General features: G+C 41.1%; 1 protein-coding gene across 1 annotated transcript in view; it reads right to left on the bottom strand.

Moving 5' to 3' along the window:
* gmds (GDP-mannose 4,6-dehydratase) overlaps nucleotides 1-22,205 on the bottom strand; it is a 153,478-nt gene that overhangs the window by 99,145 nt on the left and 32,128 nt on the right. The window contains exons 5-6 of the mRNA XM_037115781.1: nucleotides 5,580-5,772; nucleotides 4,454-4,558 (exon numbers count right to left, since the gene is read on the bottom strand). Coding sequence (XP_036971676.1) covers nucleotides 4,454-4,558; nucleotides 5,580-5,772 — 298 coding nt within the window. The remainder of the gene's footprint in view (nucleotides 1-4,453; nucleotides 4,559-5,579; nucleotides 5,773-22,205) is intronic.

The following is a 22,205-nucleotide window of genomic DNA, read 5'->3' as shown; positions in this document are numbered from 1 at the left end:
TCTATTTGTTTCCCAAACAGAGACACACTCACAGCCTCTGGCAACCTTTGGCAATGACATCTTTTCCTGTGTGTGCGAAGGGGGTGGTGATTTCAGTACCACTGAAACTGACATCATGGACTTCCTCCCTCATTAGTGTCTAATTATCCAGAGGTACAAATGGCACAAAGAACAGGAGGGGCAGCAGACATTACTGTGTACAAACAGAGATGAAGCAGGGATGGTCAGGGTGTGCCCGAGAACAGAAGGGTGATGAAAACCCTGTTTCATTAGCGTCTGTCATAAATCATTTCATTGTTTTAGTCAAATCACTAAGGAATCAATGTGAGCAGCCAGCAGAGAGAATTTTATTTTTATTTTTAGTTACTTTTTTTGTCTTTTGATGTAGCTTTTACTGCTGGAAATGTATAACTTTCTGTTTTCTGTCTAAGTTTGATTTTTACCACAGTATACCAGCAAACACATTTTTTTGGGCATTCCCTCTATTTTCAACCCCATCTCTCACTGTGTTTCCAATTACTGTCCCGTCAAACTTTCAAAATTCATAATGTTATAAATCCGGGGTATTTTCCATTGTCCCTTTTCAGTTTGTTTGTTTGAGGGTTGGATTTTCAGAAGGATTATGCCAAAATCGCTAATTGATTTTTGGAGCAGATCCAGGAATGTATTGTAACTTTAACTCTTTTTTTAACACTGTGAGACTTTGTTTTAAGACAGTTACGTTATTTCTTTTTTGTGGGAGAAAAATATGATTCTCCCAGGTCATTCTGTTCTCATGCAATAGGAGGTCATACATATCCTGTCCAGACATTTAAGTCTTTTAGGGAATAATGCATAGATCGTGATTAACAGAAATTAGAAATCATTTGGGTGGCTGGTATCTACAGTATAGAGTGTATTAAAGAGAAATGTTTGGGACTTGGCAGAGGTGTGCACTCTACCAAGTGCCATTCTAGTTTAAAATGTATTTTACAGACAACTATGAATCGCTATCATACTCTAGTACATTAGAATTAGTACGTACATAGTACATGAAAACATCCATGTTGAGTCAGTATTTTCTCTGTACAGTAACACATGTCAGCACAGTAGTTAGCTACGTCCAACTGTGTAATTTACAGTACAGCCTTACACTCCAACTATAAAAAAAAAATGTGCCACGGGGGTTTTTTTGCAGCTAAAAGAACAAACCCCTCCTCTAAAGCCCTCCTGTGGGTGACGGAGTACACAGCCAAACGCCCCCTCAGTGCGGCAGCGGCCGGGTCACAACGGGCCCCGGGGGCCTGGGTAAACACTGGCCAATCCAGCCAACACAAGCCCCACACTGGGTTGTGCAAGGCAGCCGTGGGACATCTGGCCACATCACAGTGCAGCGTTCCTGCTTTATGAGCAACAACAGCCGTAAGTCTGAGAATAGAAGTGGCAGGACTAAACCCAATGGCCTGCTGCAGAAATGCTGACTGTGGAGAAATGAGCAGAAAGACAGGGAATGCAGCAAGAGAGAGGAAGAAAGAGAAGCAGAGTGTGCCTGTGGCAAGACTGGAAAAGATAGAAACAGAGTCAGAGAGGAAGATGAGAAAGAGCTGACCAAGGACCAAAAGACTGAGGATGTGTTATTGAGTGGACAGCAAGACTTGTCCTTATAAGGTCATCATGTGAATGTGTTGAGAGGGGCACAAGCATCTCTGATTTCAATTCACAGGTTGTTTATGTGACATAAATAATCATTTTCATGCTCTATAACATTGTGGAATATTTCCTATTAACTAATTAGTAAAGTCTATACAGATGTCGGTTAACAGTGACAAGTTTCAAAAACCAAAACCCAAAGACCAACTGATTATTTATTAGTTATGCACAATAAAGTAAAAGGGTAAATTTTAAAAAATCATATTGCAATAATTATGACAATGTTTGATTTGAATTTATTTATTTATTTATTTATACAATTAGTGGTCATGATCGATTTTGTGCCACAATTTAAAATTGTACTGAAAAGCTACTAAAATCATTATGTCGCAAAAAGTGTTGATGTCTGCACTATCCATCTTCCAATACCATACAGATAACAATAATTAGTAATCAAAGAGAAAAATCACCAGTATTTCAAACCAACATTGAGTTGCAGTAATAATGAAAATGTCGGTTGTATTTTATCACTAGTTATTCTAAATTTTGACACCAGGTACATTTACATATGTACCATACTTTTACAATTCTGAGGTTCTTTTGAGGACAGGCAACCAGAATATTGTTATGGACGGGATATAAGATAACAGTTAATCAAAATATTTCATTTTTTTAATACATTTTCTGTTGACTGACAAATTCTGTTGACTTATCTCCATCACTCCTCCTGTCTTCCAACTAGTTTTTACCCGACTGACTGCCTCACACATCATTCCCTGGTTGACTATGTCAACTAATTCTCTATTACAAGACCTCGATGGCCACCACACCATCTTTGCTGAACTGGCTGTAAACTACACCAGTTCCCACACCTATCTATCTACGGTAACCCATTAGGGTTTATTGGCTGACCCCTGACCTTGGCTGGGGTCGTGGCCAGGGACTTCATTAGGGGATAAATCATAAACACCTGAGCCGCTGACCTGGGCACAGTGCTGGAGCTGCAGTCATGTGGTATTCATTTTGGGTCGCGGTGGCGTGTAAATCGGGTTAAACCAGCGCCTGCGACCCTCGGGGCTCAGAGCACATATTAAAAATGTGACCACAACCCACTCACTATGTGTCAGAATGTGTGCGAGTACGTGTCAAGTAGTTATGAGAACCCTCGTTCCACCGGTGAATGAATATGACTTTATATAGAGCATGTAATTGAATCCTTTTACACAACCCAACAATAGTGTACCTTCTGTTTTACCGCTTTATTGTGGGTTCAGCCTGTTGCTCAGGCCAAGTGATGTCAAGATTTTCACAACGTCATTTTAACCACACAACAGTGACGTATGACATATAATCATTCACAATTGACAAACTAGTTCAGTAAGAGGCCATCTAATAAAAAACACATCATTTTTGGGAATCTTTTACATTTAGTGGTATTAAGTGTTAGTGTCATACGATGATTGTCGCCAGGAAACAATGCAAAATCATTATGTTTATGTGTGTATGTTTATGTTTTTTCAGCTAGGTTTGAGTGACATACATTTGAATTTTTACACGGAAAATGTTCCTGTGAAAGTTGTGGCTTCAGAGAATGATTTGATTTCCTGATGTCTAGCTTTTGTGGGGGGGTTTTAACAAAAGGTGTTTTGTTCTAAAGAACTAGTCATTGTAAATTGAATTAAATGAAATTTCCCTCACATCTGATGTTAACTGCAGACTTATTAAAGTGACACCACTCCTGTGGAGCTTTGATGAAGCTTTGCTTGCAAAGATTTGCTGCCTGCCTGAGGAATATAATAGTAAACTGAGATCAGAGCGTTTAAGAGTTAATAATGGCGTGAACTTCAAGTTTATAAAAATGTAAATGTTGGTACATTTGTACCATCTGAGGAAGAATGTAGTCATTATGCAGTCCATGTTTACATACTGTATTCATATATAAAATCCAGCCCCAGAAGATATTTCATAACTGATGGTGTATTGGCAGATTGTTTTTGTATTTGTAAGAGGAATTATAGTCACGCTACATTAAATATAGTAATAAAATGCTTCCAACTCTGAACTGCACACAGGAAAAATTTAACTAAGAAAACTTTTGCAATCAAAAACAAGCTCGCAATCCACTTCGTCCGGACGAAAATGGATGGATGGAAGATCGCAATCCATGCGCGCTGGATATAGCTTTATGATTTTTTCAGGCTTTCTGACCCTACTGTACGTATATCATTTCTGACAGCATTTAATGTATGATTCTTATTGAAGGTAGTTTAGTTTATTCGAGCATTTTACTCAAGATCGTATTGTGTTGTTTGGATGCATTTTGTAGAACTTTCTTGTGGGACAGTTTTTCTACAAACTAAGCTTGATTGATTGAAAATGTATCAAACAAAGAAGGAAACATTAAAAAGGCTTTATTATGGTGGTTTAGTTATTTAAAAAGCTAACATTTGCTTCACCTGTTATGTTATTGCCTCCTATTGGCTGTTGCCACTGTTTAGGTGAGGCCATAACTGTGTCTTTTAGTGTTTGGAACCCTGATAAAGACCAAGAGGGTGAAATATGTTGGCTGTTTTGGTGATTTAGCGACTATAATAAATGCTTTTAATTGCCTGTCTTGTTTGACACATTTTCTTATATTACAAATTTTGGATATATGGATACAGGATCTCTTGATGCTCAGCCCTAAAGCCATCTTTCAAAAATGTTCTTTAAGTAGCTCCAGTCTTGTCAAATTCTGCAACAACCAAACTTCTACATTAACACAAAAAATAGCCACCACTTGGTGACATGGAGCAGCAGGATGCATGTCGTGCTGTGAGCTCACCTCTCCTCGGGCTCTCGTGGTTAAAGAGGATCCCGTTGCAAGCAAACATGTTGTAGGCCTCTCGAAAGTTCACCACAATCCAGTAGGCGTAGAGCTTCGCAGCACCTGAGAGGAAATTTGGTGATGGAGAGGAAACAGGGTGACAGAAACATAGACGTCACTTACACAAGATAGTTTCTCTGTGTACATGCAGATATTCCACGCACAAAAGATGCTTTTATTCACTCAGTCAAAACAATAACATTTTCACACAGCTTCAATCTTCAATTTAGTGATGATTTAAACGAAGACAGAACAGATCTTCTCCTCTTAAAGCTGCTGAAAGACGAGAAACGAGAGACAGATTTTGTGTTGTAACTACACGAGATGTCATAGTTGAACACAGCGGTACGGCAGATCGTATTTCACCATCAGGAACGTGAACCGCAGACTCCTGCTGATTGACCAAAAGCAGGCTCGTACAAAAAGTTCTCCACTCTTTTCCTCTCGCAATCTTCCTCCACCTCCTTCTCCCTTCTCCTGTGATGAGGGGAATACCAGAGCGAGCCAAGGGAGGCGCCCGTTGATTAAGCCACAGGTCAGGAGGTACACTGGAGGTTAAGGGAGGTCGCCATGGCGACACCTGCCTCCCCACTACCCAAGTCTAATTAATAGAGGAGCAGTCCTCCTCACGATGGTATGCGCCTCCCATGCAGCAGGCTCAGATTGAGCGCTGACAGATGGGGAAAGTGTCAGTGAGGAGAGCATTTAGACAACAGAGCATGAAACCTGATCGCTCACACACGTGTACAGCCTGCATGTGTGTGTAAGTGTGTGTCTGTGAGTGTGTGTGTGTTGAGAGCGAGTGCTGAGTGCCGTGGATATAAAGGTGTCTTTGTTAAAGCGAGAGCCACTCCAGTCTTCAGTCAGACGTTTGGCCTTGGGGTGTATGGAGAGCTCAAACGTTGCCTGAGCACTGAAGCACCCCCTATTCACCTACTCATGGACACACACGCACGCACACACACACACGCACGCACACACGCCATTTGACGAATGGTGCAAGGTACAAAATGTTAGGTAATCTGTTCATGTGCATGTGTGTTTCCACATGACTCTATAGCACATGACTTTACGAGTATATTACCGTAAGGTGAGCGAGGGTAGAACGGCGTGGTTTCCTTCTGAGGGATCTCCTGAACTTTGCCATACAGCTCGCTGGTGGAGGCCTGGTAGAATTTGACGCTGTTGGTCAGACCGCATGTCTTGATGGCGTCCAACAGACGAAGTGTTCCAACTCCATCCACGTTAGCAGTGTATTCAGCCAAATCGAAGGAGATCTGGGAAAGAAAGAGAGAAGAGAAGAATACATTCAGAAACACTGATAGGCACAAATTCTGTCTGTAATTGATGATAGAAAACAGCTGTTAACTAGACAAATGCGATTTGGACGTGTGTTTTGGATCAACACATGCAATTTCAACACGTCAGCATTCAGAGCAAGTTGCTTTTGTAGGTGTCTTTGACTGATTTCAGACTTCAGCTGGACTAACAAACGTCTAACTATGGAATATGTCACACTTTGATTTTACATGTTTTTTAATCGCCAAATTGTGAGGCCTTATATTTACACATAGCCATGTTTTCCACAAAGAACCAGGAACTTTTAGTCTCACAAACTACTTTTCAAGGAACTGAAAGCCCATTTTTTTCATTTCCACTGTGGACTATTAGGCAAATTAATTGCTGGCATATGAAAAGGCAAGGGCTGTTTTTGCTTGTCATTTATATGTACAACTATACGACAAGAATGTCATCGGTTGGTCTGTTGTATACGATTGTTCTTTAACTGATTTGCCAAAGTACAAATAACAAAAAAAAGGGTAAAAATAATGTCCGCAGAATCTGAGTTAGACCCTGGTCCCTTCAATTGTTCCCTGGGGAAGGTTCCTGTGGTGGAAACACAGCTAAAGGCACCAAAATCTTCCCTAAAAATAGTTTGGGAGAGTGTAATAGGGTATGTGTTGTTTCTGGAGTCTAACAGAGCTAATCAGAAAGCTACGAACCTCAAACTATACTCCAACTCCCACAATGCCCGTTTCCACTGCTGAGGGCCAAGAGGGGAGGGAACTTAATGAACACTTGGGGGGATATTAACTTTGAATTAGAAATGGATGTGTGTGTGCATGAGTGTGTGCTTGTATGAGTGCCAAGTTGGCCCCAGGCTCCAAATCAGGCGTGACGGTTAAAAGCCGTGCTGGTTAGTGGTCACCACACCTGGAGCAAGCGGCGTGAGCCACGTCTGTACGGAGGAAACGCTTCGGCCCTTTAGTGCTCCCAGACCAGCAGCCAGATAAAGACCCCTTATTTAAAGCTGGGCCTGAAGAACACTGGGCCTCTATTCCACTCAAAGTCCATGCACACTCATATACGCACACACATGCAAGCACACACACACAAACACTCACTCACACACACACGCTGACACACTTACACACACAGTGAGCAGGTTCGATCAGGTTCAATTACCCTCCACAACTTGGTGTAATTACCTGTGACGCTCCACTCATGCTTTTACTTTACATTCTGGCATTTTCATTTATATCATTTACAAGAGAAGGTGAGGGGACGCTTTGCACACCAACATGTTCTGAACGCAACATCATGACATTTTCCACAACAAACCAGAGGTGCAGTCAGTAATGGCGACACCTGTAGACACTAATCAAAATCACAAAAACTGAAGCCTCAAAATTAACCAGTTCATCAAATACCTCCAAGTAGCTAGACTGCTAATGTTCTGTTGACTTAAAATTATACATTGATTTATTAAAAATAAAGAGAAAAAAACTGTTTACTTTTCCAGTAGAAGCATAAAATCTTTCGTTTGGGGTTATAAAAAAGGACCATACAAAAGAAACAGTAAATATTTCCTCAAAAGTTTGGAATGCTAGTATGGATTGAAATGTATATGGTTGACAACTGTAAACAGGGTTCGTAAAGTTTAGCCAGGTAACAATTTCCCTTCTCTGGCTACTCTATGAATCTATTTTTTATTTTCTTTAGATAGCCATTTGTCATTTAAATGACATGCTGTAAAAAAAAGAAAAAAAAAAAGAAAGAAAGAAAATCCACCTGCTCTTTCACAGCTGATGAGCGGTCTGACCTGCTCTATGTCTAATATGGGATGTCCTCTGACAGTAGGATTGGTCAATTCAAATATCAAAATATCAGTTAAGCAAATGTATAAAAGCAAAGATTTTGTTGAAAGTCAAGCATTGTTCAAGAAACATGTTGTTCAGGTCAGGACCGGTGAAGCTGAATCAGACAATACCTGCCTTCATGTTCAGTGAAGGGGAGGGAACAGTCACAGAGTTCCTCCCCACAGACATAATGTATTCCTGCTCTCTCATGTCCACCATCAACTCTTCCTCCGTCACTGCGGAGCTCCACCCCTCTCCCACCTCTTCCTTCCTTAAACTTTTCTCCGCCTGCTCCGTCAATGCTGTCTGAACCTCATAAACCGTATTTCATACTACTACAGTACCTCCCTCACTGATACTTCTTCTCTGTCCTGCTGTCTGTGTGTGAGTCCCTCTATTCTTCTTGTTTTCCAACACTGAAAGGGTCTGTGACACACACACTCACACACACATACACACACACACACACACACACACACACACACACACTCCAGGTATCAAAACCAGCTGAGAGGGGCAGAGACCAGGACGCCTTGACAACTTAAATCAAACAAATTGCCTTAATGCCTCCATACTCTGTCATTATGTAAGGCAAGGCCTGAGCGCTGACGGTTTAAAGGCCAGACGTCTGCGTACACTGCTGTGTGTGTGTGTGTGTGTGTGTGTGAGCGCATCTGGGGGTTGGCTGCTGGGCCCCTCGGTCGACCTGGCAGATATTGTTCTGTTCTAGGAAATCAGCCAGGCTCTGTCAGCATTGGGGGTCCGCCACAGAGCCTGGAAAAAAAAGTGATTCCGTTTAAAAGGTTCTAAATGTGCAGGATATACGCGCCGCATTTAGTGGTTTCACTTCTTTCCTGCTCACACAAGGACTGTTGAAATGCATGCTTGAGACTGGGGAATGTGTGTGTGTGTGTGTGTGTGTGTGTGTGTGTGTGTGTGTGTGTGTGTGTGTGTGTGTGTGTGTGTGTGTGTGTGTGTGTGTGCGCGCGCTCTCATGTGCCAGAGTGTCGGTGTATGTCTTGACAGATGTATAAATATGAGCTGCATTTATTCAGCCGTGGCCTCCCTCTGCATACCTGCATGGCCTTCCATACAGGATAAAATGAAGGCATTATGTTGTATATACACAGTGGGAGAAGAATGTAGAGTTCTATTGTGTGTTCAGAAAAGTCAGAGAAACAAAAAGTCTGAATGTTAATTCTGATCAAAGATTAAGTGAGTAAAGACCAGATCAGTGCCTCATAGTATTATAATTGCAGCATTAGCTTGTTCTGTATTTAAAATGAATACTTACTTTGTTTAGCATTTATTTTCAATAAAATACTGTTTTGTCTGACATAACTATTTATTGGCACAGGTGACACTAATGAATCAGATTAATGATTCATCGGTTTGTAACACTCAATGTGTGAGCACCGATCATCTAGTTCACCTTTTAATGTAATTTTGTTTTAGGGATAATGCTGTAATCTGTACTACAATGACAGCATAAACACATCATATCAATTCAAATGTATGTATAAAAGTGTGTTAATCACAGTATCAGTTCTTAAAAATCTTACTAGAAAACAAAGTTCTTTTGAAGGTTTGTATTGCTTTTGTCAGTTTTTCTCCTTTTCTTTTGCAGAATGTAGAACATTTGAATGAAAGAATTTGATATGAAAAGGTGTGTTTTATATCAAGTTTCTTCAATGCCTTAATAATATCTAATCCTGAATCATCTATATGGAAAATACATATCATCCTTATTGATTCAAATAATGATTTATTAAGTGAAAACTGTACAATTGTAACAAACAGAGAAGCATCTCCATCATCTGGTGTTGCTGTGTTGTGATGAAACTCGAGGGGGAATCTCTACGCCTCAAGGTCTGTCCAGTCAGAGACTTTTGAGCAGGCCTCTCCACAGTAAGACCCCATCTATTATTCCAAATTGCTGTGAAGTGTTTGGGGAATGGGGGCATGAAATTTAGGTAAAAACATGTAATGTGTAAACTGATTTACCCTCCTATAAATGATTCATCTGATGCATCTGTTTTCCTTCCTCTTTTTACTTGCTGGGATTGGAAGGGAACCATTTTAATGTGTAATTTAATGTAGAAGTTGTTGAATATGTTTGCACTTTATTCTGGTATATTATGACTTCTGTGATTACTGTTGATGTCATCCTGCACAGCTTCCATGTGACAAAAGGGAAGCGTTCAATTGAGTAAATGGATAGCAAGTGGATAGCAGAGGAACCCAGCTGTTTGACTGTAGTGTTATAAGAAGCTGACTCAACATTCATAGGAGTAAGTTGCAATAAAGCTAGTAATAATTAAGGAATGTATGGCGGAAGAAAGAAGAAGGAAATGTATTGAATATGTATCAAAAATGAGCCCTACACAATGCCATCCTGCTCACCTCAGTTCAGAGGCATCACCGCAGTAAAACATTTATACAGCACATTAATGACCTCTGTGGTTAACCATCATCATACCTGAGATTCCAGAGAAATTACTGAAGAAGCTAGTGAAAGCAGCTGGACTGCTACACCGCGATCGTCACTGTCTTGTTACTACGCTGTGAAACACTGAAACTGAGGCAAATTCCTGCCAACCGCAAACACCCAAATAAAAAAAATCACTAACACACCCAGGAGGTAGAGATGACAGAGAGGGAGAAGAAAGGCAGGTAAGGAAAACAGAGACAGACGGAGGAGAGAAAGTATGTATGTGTATGTGTGAGTGTGTGCATGAGGATAGGTGGGGTTTTGTGGAGAGAAACCACAGTCAATTACACCTTTACTCATCACTTTACAGGCCAACTGAAATTAGAGCAGTCGTGTGTTAACAGGGCAAAGACAAACAGGCTGAAATCCCTCCAGGAGAGGAAGGTTTAGACCCGACCTGGCAACCCACACACTGCCAGACAGATCAATTACTCCGCTTTCATCGACTCAACTGCAGTGTCACTCATCCGCATCCTGGAGAAAAGACATGGACCCCACTTTCCCTTGCATACATGAAGACTTAGTGAAGTGTTTCTTTCCTTTGCATCAATATTCAGTAATCAGTAATAATAATTGCTTTAGTAATTTGTGGAATAACCTTTACTTTCTAATTCAGAGCAATGGGAAAGGATAGGATCCAACAGCTGCAGCTGTACCTGGGGATTTATTAATTTGATAGCCCATTAAACAGTGTAGTCTGTAATTTTTTTATTATTATTTTTTTTTTAATCAATTACTCATTTTGCATCATGCATATTTCATCATCAGGTACTAATTTCTTGTGAAAAAAAAAATAGCATGCAATAAAAAAAGTAAAAAACTTTTCATATTGAGGAGGCTGGAACCACAAAATGTTTAGTATTTATGCTTCAAAGGTGACTTCAAAATGATTATCAATATAATTGCCAGTTCTTTTTTCATTGATAAGTACATTTATAGTCCACCTGAAGAAAGTCTAAACTTGAATAGGTTTGTTTTTTCATCATCAACTACTCTGTCAATTATTTTCACCGATAAACTGATCAGTTGTTTGGTCAGAAAATAGTGAAAAATATCCAAGATGCTGTCCTTAAATTGCTTTTTTGTCCGTTTGTCAACCAACCAAAAATTTAGGAGTAAGGAGTAAAGAAGTCATAAGCTGGGAAGTTTGAATTTCTAATCTTAAAAAATTACACAAACTGAAAAAATGATTATCAAAATAGTTGGCTACTAATCTGATAGTTGACAACTACTTGATTAATCAATTAACTGTTGCAGCTCTATTGATCATTATCATGGCTGCCACAGTATGCTACAGTCAACAGAAGCAAATGTCTTCAAAAAAACAAATTACTGCGTCACATGATTGAAAGTAGACAGTCATTAACATTTGTAATACAGATGTCAGTAAAGACTTAAAGTTTTAAGTGCAACAGGATTTTTAACTCCTCAGTTTTCTGTTATCACAACCTTGCTACTGTAGCCTAAGCTACTGTTGCTACATGCAGGCCCACGCTAACAGACAACGCTAACAGCTCACGCCAACAGCCCACTCTCCAAACAGAGAAGCATCTCCATCATCGGGTGTTGCTGTGTTGTGATGAAACTCGAGGGGGAATCTCTACGCCTCAAGGTCTGTCCTGTTGGAAACTGTGTCACTCAACCTTGCCTGCGTAGTATCACACACACACACCTGTTATAAAAACAAAGAGCTACTTTTTTCCTTTAAGTGTGCCAATTTGCCTTTCCCTAAGACGCAGACACAATATAAGTCAAAGAGGAGTAGGAGGAGAGACGTACACAGTGAGTGACGGAGAGAGCGAGACAAAGGCGTGGATGAATGACATTGCATCATTCAGCTGGAATGTGCGTTGGCTCTTTGATCGTCTGTTTTTGCACTGGGAACGAAGACTTCTTAAAGTGGATCTCAATAACAACAATATCACTCCTCGGCCTACGCACCACCAGGTAAACTGAAGGTATGACTATCAGGTGTGTCTCACTTCACCAGACACAGCCACTGATTCCAAACATTACAGGCATGTCAGACATTCTCGAGGAAGAACATACAAGACACGCACAAGAATTACCCCATAACCAAAATGCTTTGTGTCAACAGGTGACATTTGAGGGTTGGAGATTAAATATAGATATAGTCAAAAGCATACGCAATACAAGCCTGCCAGAGTTTTAATTAAAGGGTGCACCTGAAGGACGGACAGAGATCCAAATAGTTAGGTTATTAATAGAGCGTCTGTTTATAGAATAGCATAACAGGTTTACAGAGTTTTTTATGGTTTACATGAGTTGTTTTATAGCTGTGTTAATGAAGGATATTAGTTTATAGGGTATGATGAAAAAGTTCCACACTTTGAATAGAAAGGACCGACAGACCGATGTGTTGACTTGAAATTGCTCTTTGAAGACGTATGGCTTGACTTGATTAATATTTCTTATGCAAACACGCAGATCATCCACCATGCCTGCAAGTGTTCGTGAAGCCGAAATGTCGGCCCTTGTCAAATGTGTACATGCAAACCTGTCACGGCAAATACACACGTCAACATAACACCTGTACAGACACTAGGCCGACACGATGTCACTGAAATCTGCAACGCGTAATAACGTTGTTGATTTTTAATGATATTAGCTCTTCTTTTCTTCCACAGCCATCATTTTACTTCACCTGGAAGTTACTGCCAAATTGACACTGGACAGCTGGGGCTGCAGTCTCACTGTCCAGATGGTGTGAATGTATAGCCCATGCGCCATATGATAGGTCAAATGTTTGCATGGTGAGCATGAATGCTTGGTGCATTTAAATTACATTACTTTTTCTTATTCATCGTGTTTTAGGCAGTCTTATGTGATGAGTTTATTCACTCAAGTTTAGACACTCAAAAACAGAACCTTGTGTGAGTCCACTGTTTGCACCATGTACATTTTAAAGTATATCAATATCTGTCACCTGACAATGATCAGCATTGGATAATTTGCAAAAAAGATAATTACAAAACATCATGGAAAACAGATTATGATGATGTCAGAGCTCCTATTGAGAAAAAAATTTCTGAAGTGACAAGATGTGTTCATGCTCATCCAGTGAGACGACAGGTTAAGTCCCATCAAAGCTCAACTTGTCTATGGGATAAAAATTATCACTGAAATGACTTTGTGTTTCTTGGCAACCGTCTTTTAAACACAGACTAAAATGTACCAGTGTGCTTTCAAAACAGATTTTCTCCCTCATTTACTCAGGTGTTTCTTTTATTGTGGCTGTTCACTGAAGGGCAGACAGAGTCACACAAGGATAGGTTGACGCTGAAATGTTGATCTACTTAAAGAGTGCTTATAAGATAGGATTGAAAAAAAAAAAGGTGCCTTAATCATTATGGGAAATTAAAGGGCAACAAAGCAAATCTTTCAAATCGCAGATCTGTACATGGCATGACATGCATCCACCCACTAATCCCCCCGCCCCCCCCCCAACTGATGTTCACTCATCATTACAATCATATCTCAATCTGTATTTTGTGTCTAATTACAGGCGTGTTCTACGCGGTTAGTGCAGAGGCTGTTGCAGCTATGGCAATGGACAAATACAAGTCAAACAGATCCAATGGATCTGGGAGAGAGACAGATGTGAGACATGGTAGGGTGGGTAGCGTACGTGTGGAGAAATACATGCTGCAAGAGCGTATGTCAGGGCAGGTAGACTGAGAGCTGGAGATTAGCTGTCAAACTCAGGATTTATGCAGTCGAGTCTGGAAAGTCCCTGTCTGTCTCCCGGCACTCTGCTCGACTTCTCCCAGTCCTGCTCTCTTTTTCTCTGCATCCTTTTCTACTGATGGCCTTGAAGTGAGCAGGTGGTGGCCAATCTCTCCACCGTTAAAATTTAAATTAACTGCTAGGGGAAATCATTTAAATAAGATGCAGTTTGTTGCAACTGCTCCAATAATCTCTAGAAATGTTTGTGTTGGAGACAGACAGCAACCTGATCACTAATGACTATTAAAAAAGTGTTTATTAGGAGAGCAAAGGTGCAGTCCTACACCCCATTCCTTTAGCATTGGATAAGAGCGTCTGGAATGGGAACTCCCTGGAAAAGTCAATCAAGAAAAGAAGAAGCCCTTCATTCCTGCCTTTCCTCCATTGCATGGTCTGCCCTGCAGACATTCACTATCAATCACTCCGACCTCGCAAATATAACACAAGCGTAAACATGGCAACAAGGATCGCTGCAGTGGGCTGTGGTCTCACCCCGCGGCAGTGTGGAGCAATCACACATGTGCACACAGCAACACACATGAATACACAGGTAGAAAGAGTGAGACTCTTGCCAGAGATTTCATAAGTGGATTCTGGGAAATTTATGGTTAAGTCCATGTTACAACCAGTTACAGAAAGAGTACGGATGATGTCAGTCAACAGGACGAGTGTTAAAGGGCGCTCACGAAGTCATACTTCAGCATGAACAAAAAACAACAAAACCAGTATTTTGTAATCAGACGTGCATAACAAAATGACAGTAAACTGGCTGCATGCTACAAAACCACCTGCACTGTACCACGTCTGTGCACGCAACATCATAGTTTTAGTGAGGCTGTCAAAACTACAATGAAAGACCAGCAATTACAAGTTCGTCCAACTGAACGAGTTCTTTGGTGTTTGTTTTTAAATTACTGTGGACATGGACTGGAGAGGGATAAATCTAATCAAAGATACTAAAGTGGTGACCTACAGCAAGACATGAGCTACATCACAGCACATCGTGTATCCAAAGGACAAGATCGCACTATAATTCCTCAGATGCTGGGCTAAGTACTGACTCATGAGCCACAGGTATGTCATACTGTAAAATACAAAGGAGTTGATTCAAGGCTCTGAAACATCATGTTCTCAAACAACGGAGAAGATTTGAATGGCAGTCATTTAATCTGTGCATGCAGGAGAACAAATATGGAGGACATCCACCTGAGTAAAGCAGCAGCAACGTTGTTTTGGAGTGGCTGAGTAATTTCACTGGACTGAAATCACACATAGTTTTTTTCTGAGTTGAAAAAAATCTAATTGTTTTTCACAATCTGATTTGGTTTTTCAATTTCAAGATAACAATTCTATTAAGTTTTTAGATCAAAAGAGTGTTTTTCAGTACTATCCAATTGTTGGATTACTGAGTCTTGATTAGTACAGACAGGGGATTCTGCTTTTTTTTTTTTAATCGATATCATGACACACCCCAACATAAGACAGATCTGTAACATCTCACATATCAGGAGAGCCCCTAAAACCCTAAAAAATGCATCTCAAAGCTGTCAAACCATCATAAACTATCCTGTCATCCTAAATGAGAGTTAACATCTCAGTACATTTACATGACGTTAGAAAAAAGTTGGACTATTGTGTTACCTATAAAGAGTCCATGTAATCATGTAAGGTGCATTAGTAATGGTACAAAACGGAATTTCACACACATATAACGAGCATTGACCCGGAAGTCAACCATGGCATAAATCTGCAGCCAGAAACCAGATAAAACAAAACAAGAAGATGACAATGAAGGTATTAACACAATATATGTTATGTAATATTCACTGTTCGCTGTGGAGCCTGTTGGCAGCTTCTTAACTTGTTAGGTTTGTGATATAACAGGTCACCCAGATGAAGGTCCAGGGGCAACTAGCTGAAACTTAAGTGGTGAAGTCCAACATACTTCAGTCAATAAATCGATTCTTCCCTGGTGCTTAACTGGGACAATGGTTGCAGTCTAATTAAATGGCCTAATGAGCTGACCGTAGCTTAACTTTAACTAGCTGATTTAAGTGTGTATGGAAACATACTGTGTGTTTCTGCCTCCTTTTTCGTCACACTTGTTATCAGCTGACCAGGACCAGATGACTTCAAGTGAGGAGAGGTGAGGACAGACCTCCCACATCTGAGACCTCCTGCCAGGACCAAACCGATCCTCTTCACACTTCCACCCTCCATCTTTCTATGCTTACCTTAACACCACCCCCAAACTCCAGCTGCTGCCTCTGCGCCATTTGGCTGCAATCAGCAGTCAAGCATCATCTCTGATTAGAGAAGGAAGGCGGGGGTGGCGGGAGGTAAAACTTGACAAATTGGCACATTCTTCTCCACCCATTCCCCAACCCTCTAAATCCTCGTGTACCCTCTCACACACCCACAGACCCCACTTAACTCTGGCAGCACCCCTGTCGAAGCCCTGAACCCACCCAACCCACCCTGCACCACTCGCTTGATGAATGCTGTCCTTGTGAGCAGAGGAAGCCACCAACACACCACCCACCCCCGACACACACACACCCACACCCACACCCACACACACACACACACACACACACACACACACACTGCATGATTCTTAAATAGAAGTGAAGTTTTGAGACGGCCACCCCTGCAGGTGCTACCTCTCTTTGGTTACACATGCACACATGCACGCACACACACACACACATACACACACACACACACACACACACACACTTTACCACAAGAACACACTCCCATAAATACACACTCAGACCACAGTCGGCCACAATAACGCATACCAACACACACTCTGGCTGCCCTGGTAGCTGTCACAGATCCATGTGACCAAAACGGAGCCCAGACTCTGATCCAACTTTATGCCTGATTTACAAAACCTCCCCTCTCTCCTTCTGCAGTCCTGCCCTCATCAGTCAGGCCCCTGTAGAGAAAGGAGAATGAGCAGGATCCAGGTTACGGCCGGGCAGTAACACGGTGCCCATTTAGTTATAAATACCTTCTCGTCTGTCTTTCAGAGTCACTGAAAGTGTCTCTTTAGAGATGTTTATGAGGCGTGTGTTGTCCTGGCTGCCAGCCTCTAAGGTTATTTGGTTGACAGAGAAGAAAATAAGACAAACAAGGCTGGTCTGGTAATGAGCACCACAGGACGGCAGAGCAGTAGACCAACCAGAGTCAGGCTGGAAGCAAATAATGTGTTTACAAGTGAGTTATTGTGGATCTCTAATTTGCTTTCTTCAACATTATGTGACCAAGAAACACTGTTTCTTTTGACAGATTGCAGATTAAAGACTTCAACAAGATCTTCAAAGATTTCAACATATCAATTTGTCTATCAGAGTGATAGAAGATTTCTTTGGCATATATAGTGGCATAATCAGATGTGGTACAGTTAAATATTAGCGTTTGTCTGTTGAACTTAAAAGTAAAGGGTTACTGCAACCTTTATGCGCTCTTTGAGGTGACAGAGGTTCCAGTCCAAGTACAAAGATGCTCTTTCTCTATGCTTGTTTTTGTGATTGTGCTGGTATAATATTCTTTATAGGATATTTTGAACATTAATCGAGCTTCAAATATCTTTTTCCAAAGGAAAAAAAGGAAAAGAAATTGACTTCACACTGTTGTGATAAGGCTTTGGCCAATATTAAGATATGATAAGATCATAATCATGGTCTGACGGCATCAGGAGGCCGAGTCATAAAGATGGTGTGGCCCCACCTTTCCCGTCCTCTCCCAACCCTGTCACACCAACAGCTTTCATCTGGAGCGGATTACAGACATTAACACTTTCTTATCTCTACGCCTTCCTCCACGTCTTTCACCATCTCCTCGCTTTTCCTGTCTCTGGTCTCCCACCTAACACCCACCCCTGTATTTCTCCATGTGCATTCTTTGAATACTTTAAAAAGGTGCTAAAGGGGATTTTTTTTTTTTTCTTAAATAAGGGGTTGACAAAAATGAAGTGGCCATCATGGACCAGAAACTTCACGTCAAACTTGTATTACATTTCTGTTGTTAAGCTATTATAATTGTGTTAAGAAATAACTGGCTGTCATTCAAGTGTATAAATCAGCTCATATTTTCATTTGAGCACCAACCAACTCCACTCTGCTCTTTTTGAACACACAAAGTGTGTGGCTCAGTTAAGGGAAGAGAAGTTGATCAGTCACAATCCTGACACAGCCTGTGCAAAAACACAACACACAGATAATGTGCAGTACAATCACAACGACCCCTCGACAGTATTCAAACCGAGCGGTGCTTGTGAGGGGTGTCAGTGGAATGTGCAAGAAGCTTACGGATATTACAGGAGTGCTTGCACAGAGGCTAAAAATAAACTTGCACTTATAAAGAAACACACATACACACATCCAGTAATCCATATTAATACCAGTCATCAATCTTGAGATGATGGCATGTTGGGCCGTCCTTATTGGGAAGAGATATCACAGCATGTTTAATGGGAGTACGTGTTGCAGAGCCTGGGCTGTGATGGGAATTCAATCCGTGTCATTTATCTCTATTAAACTGGCTCCAGATAGCTGATAGGTTTGACATTGGTCTGACAAGGTCTGACATCACAATACATGGATGTTTAGAAGCAATCAACACGAGCAGCTCCTGTCAACTTAACCGATAAAATATGTATAAATGGACCACCCTGATGACAACAGAATCCTGAATATTTGCTGAATATGAGCCAAGAGTGAACAGGCCATCCTTCTGGACCAATCAGGAACACTTGTGTGATTTTTTTAGCTCCTAAGTGATATGTTGGGAACAAAGGGAAAGATTCCGGAAAAACAACAATTAACCAAAAGAAAAAAATTAATAAGGTGCAGTACATTTACTGTATTTGTTTTCATGTTCACCATTACATGTTTCCATAAATACCTACACTGTCTGTTTAACTGACACTCATTTGACCTGAACACAATCTCTTCCAAAGCCACTGCCCTGAATATTTCTCATCTCTCATTACTTTAACGACAGTCTCCCTCTGTGTGGCCTTCTTTAGATCATCATTACTGTCTGTGTCACATGACCTTAAATACCAGAAACATATCATCAGCAGAAAACCATGATTCACACTTTTACAGACCCACGTGGACACACACAAACACAAATACGCACATACACAGAAAGGTTAGCTGAAAACAATTGCTTGGGTTCAAGTCCAGCCTGTCTCCACCCGCCTCTCTCACCAGGGCGGGAACATCGGAGCAGGGGTCGGCATGCCGGGTCGGACCGGAGCGGAGTGGCCGGCCTTTGAAGGAGGCCTGTGGCAGGGAAGGGTTTTCGGGAAGGGGAAGTGCTCTGCTGGAAGTTTTGGATATCATTGGAAAGGCTTTCTCTCTGCCACGCAGCGCAGCAGAGCAGAGCAGCTTTCCTTTATCTTTTTCTATTTATCCCATCACAACGGAAAGACAGTGTCAAAGAAACATGTAACAGGAATATTTCCAGGAAAGGAGGGCCTAAACAACTGCAATCCAATCCCTGAAGAGGAAGATGCTTGAAACAAAGTAATAAAACAATGTGTATCAAGTAAAATCTGCAGTTAATACGAACTTGACTAAAATCTGACAGTGTAGATGTAAACAGTATTCAGTAGCTGATGGGCAGATGATTATCAGCCTACAGGAGCACACGTAGTAAGAAAATCTGCTGGCCCAAACTATCCCACGATCCAACAGCAACCTGCCTAAACCACAAGTACAACCTCTGGCTGGCCAGCTGTTTGCTCCTGAAAACATCAGTGCATTCACACACACTCACAGAGACAGCCCAGCAGGGAGTAGTTTGAAACTCGAGTTACAGTTAAGGCCTGACAATGCAGTGTTCACCATGTCAAAAAACAGCCAAATTTAACACATTAAACATATTTTAGAGCAGCTATCCTTGAGGTGATTTGTAAAGTGGAAAGAAAGAAGAGCAAAGAGTGAGAGGAAATTCCTCTTCACACCAACAGGTGGCAGTAGTCTGTCTTCGCCATCTAAAAATAGAAACCAGAAGATGGAGGACTTGTTTTGATAAAGCATTATTTTTCAAACCACTCTCACTCACCACACAGACAGTTTGGTAATATAGCTACTTTTAAATTGAGAATTTGCCTGCTGTGTGTGCCTTCTTGTTTATTTTCCTCTGTTTTGTTTCACCTCTTCTTTTCGCTCTCATTTGATTAGCTGCCAGCCGAGGGCAATTTCTGTCCCTTTTACATGAAATCAAATGGCTGAAAAGTCGCGACTGCCACACAATTGCAGGTAGTATACAGGTCCTGATGTGTGACGAGAGACATTTTCCAACTTTGGTGCCACCCCAGTGGTACAGTCAAGCAGGACACAGCAAAGCACTTCATGATAATTACTGTGTGAAAACTAACCGATATGAATTGGAAATCGGTTTCCAAGTTTAAGATATGACTGAACCAATAAGTGGACACGTAAAAAGGATTAGAGTTGATAGAGACTAGATGTGGTACACAACAAGTGAACACGGTAAGCCAGACAGGAGTCCACTCTGGTGTCTGGTGTCCCGCCCTTCTTTATCTTCTCACAGAGCTCTCTGTCCTCCACTGCTCCACCACAGCAGCCAGAGCAACACAGCTCTCTCCTCTCGGACCTCCGCATTCCTGGCGCGGCTGACCACAAACCGTCCAGTCGGGGTCGCCTTACCCGTTTACCGCGTGGGAGCGGATACGAACACGGGCTCACAGAGACCCATTCAAAGCCTTGCATATGAAATCTCTTCCTCTGCAGTGATACCTTACACTTCATCTACATATTCACATATTCAGAGCCCAGTGTTCACTTCCTGTCTGTGCAAGATAGAGGGAAAACTGGGCAAAAGCAAAGTTAGTTTTCAAACGTTTTTTATCACTAGATCTTGGGCAAAATTCTTTAAACTAGGTGGGCATTAGACTTAAATATCTTGGTAGGAATCAACATTGAATGGAAAGTCATGACTGGTAGGCAAATAATCATTTCCATCTTTTTTTCTTAAATAAAAATGTCAAACAATTAGCTAGTTCTAGCTTCTTAAATGTGAGGATTTGCTGCTTTTCCTTATCAGTTATGATAATAAATTAATAGTCTCTGGGTTCTGGACTGAAGGCTGGACAAAAGAAGCAATTTAGAGACGTCAGTTTGGGCTCTGGGACATAAGAATGAGTGTTTTTCCCATTTTTCAATAGTTTGTATAATCAATGATGAGTCAATTAATCATGAACATAATTGCAAGAATAACTAATGAAATTAATCTTTAAAATGCAGTACCACTCAACTTACCCGAAAGTGAAGGAAATACTGCCGCATCACTAAGTTTGTCAGTTGTTCCTTAATGTATTTTTTAAATGACAAAAATAGCATTATGACTGAACCTTGGCCACGTTGGCTTAACTCTGCATATCTTGGAAGGAATCAACATTAAATGCACAATTATGACAGTTATTTAACTATGCACAGTTAAACTGATATTTCTAAGCCAATATATTAAGCCAAATAATTCCAGTAAGACACAGTTTTGTTGTGGAAAGCAATGAGAAAAACAATCCATTGGAACTGTAACAGCCGTTCAAGAAATTCTGCAGAGACCTGCCCATCAAGTTGCTGTCACGGATCATCTCTCAATCAGACAGCAAGTGTCAACAGACACACATGGAAAAATACGAGCTGCTTTTGTGTGACAATCTCCCAGTACGGTTACACTTGTAAGCAAACAACGACATACCACAATGACACTCCTGGTGCTCTGCCAAGTCAACCCTGGCAGCTGCTCCGCTCTGCTAATCAGTGGCTCATTGAAGTTGATGGTTTTGGAGTTTGGAGGTTTATGCTGCTGTGTGTGGAAAATGTCTGCAATAGCTGGAATACAAGTTGATGCAATGATTTGCAGCATTCCTGTTATGTTCAAACAGTCGTCACGTACTGTCGCAAATGCCACCATACATGCTCTTTCCCACAGGGTCACCACCAAACTGGAGGTTGGATAAAAGAATAACACTTTGTGAGGGAGGCTTCAAACAGGTGGCATGAGGAAAAGGACAATGCTGCTTGTGTGTTGCGCGATGCATAATATAAAAACAGCATTTATAACACTATTCATAACAGTCTGGTAACTCGTCATAAAGGGCTAGACTCCCCTTTAAATCCTGATCATGAGTAAAGTGGTCTTTTGAACTTAATCAACCCACAATGTCTTTATTTAACTTTGTTTAAAACAGTACTGGCTTGAGCTGAGTTGTGAACTAACTGATCTGACTTGTTTTAAAGGAAAATTACACACAATACTGGACTAAATACAAGCAGCATGACTC

The sequence above is a fragment of the Acanthopagrus latus genome, chromosome 11 (genome assembly GCF_904848185.1).
Source record: "Acanthopagrus latus isolate v.2019 chromosome 11, fAcaLat1.1, whole genome shotgun sequence".
Classification (NCBI taxonomy): Eukaryota; Metazoa; Chordata; class Actinopteri; order Spariformes; family Sparidae; genus Acanthopagrus; species Acanthopagrus latus.
Note: the sequence above shows the minus strand (reverse complement) of the source record. Positions and strands in the feature narration are given on the sequence as shown.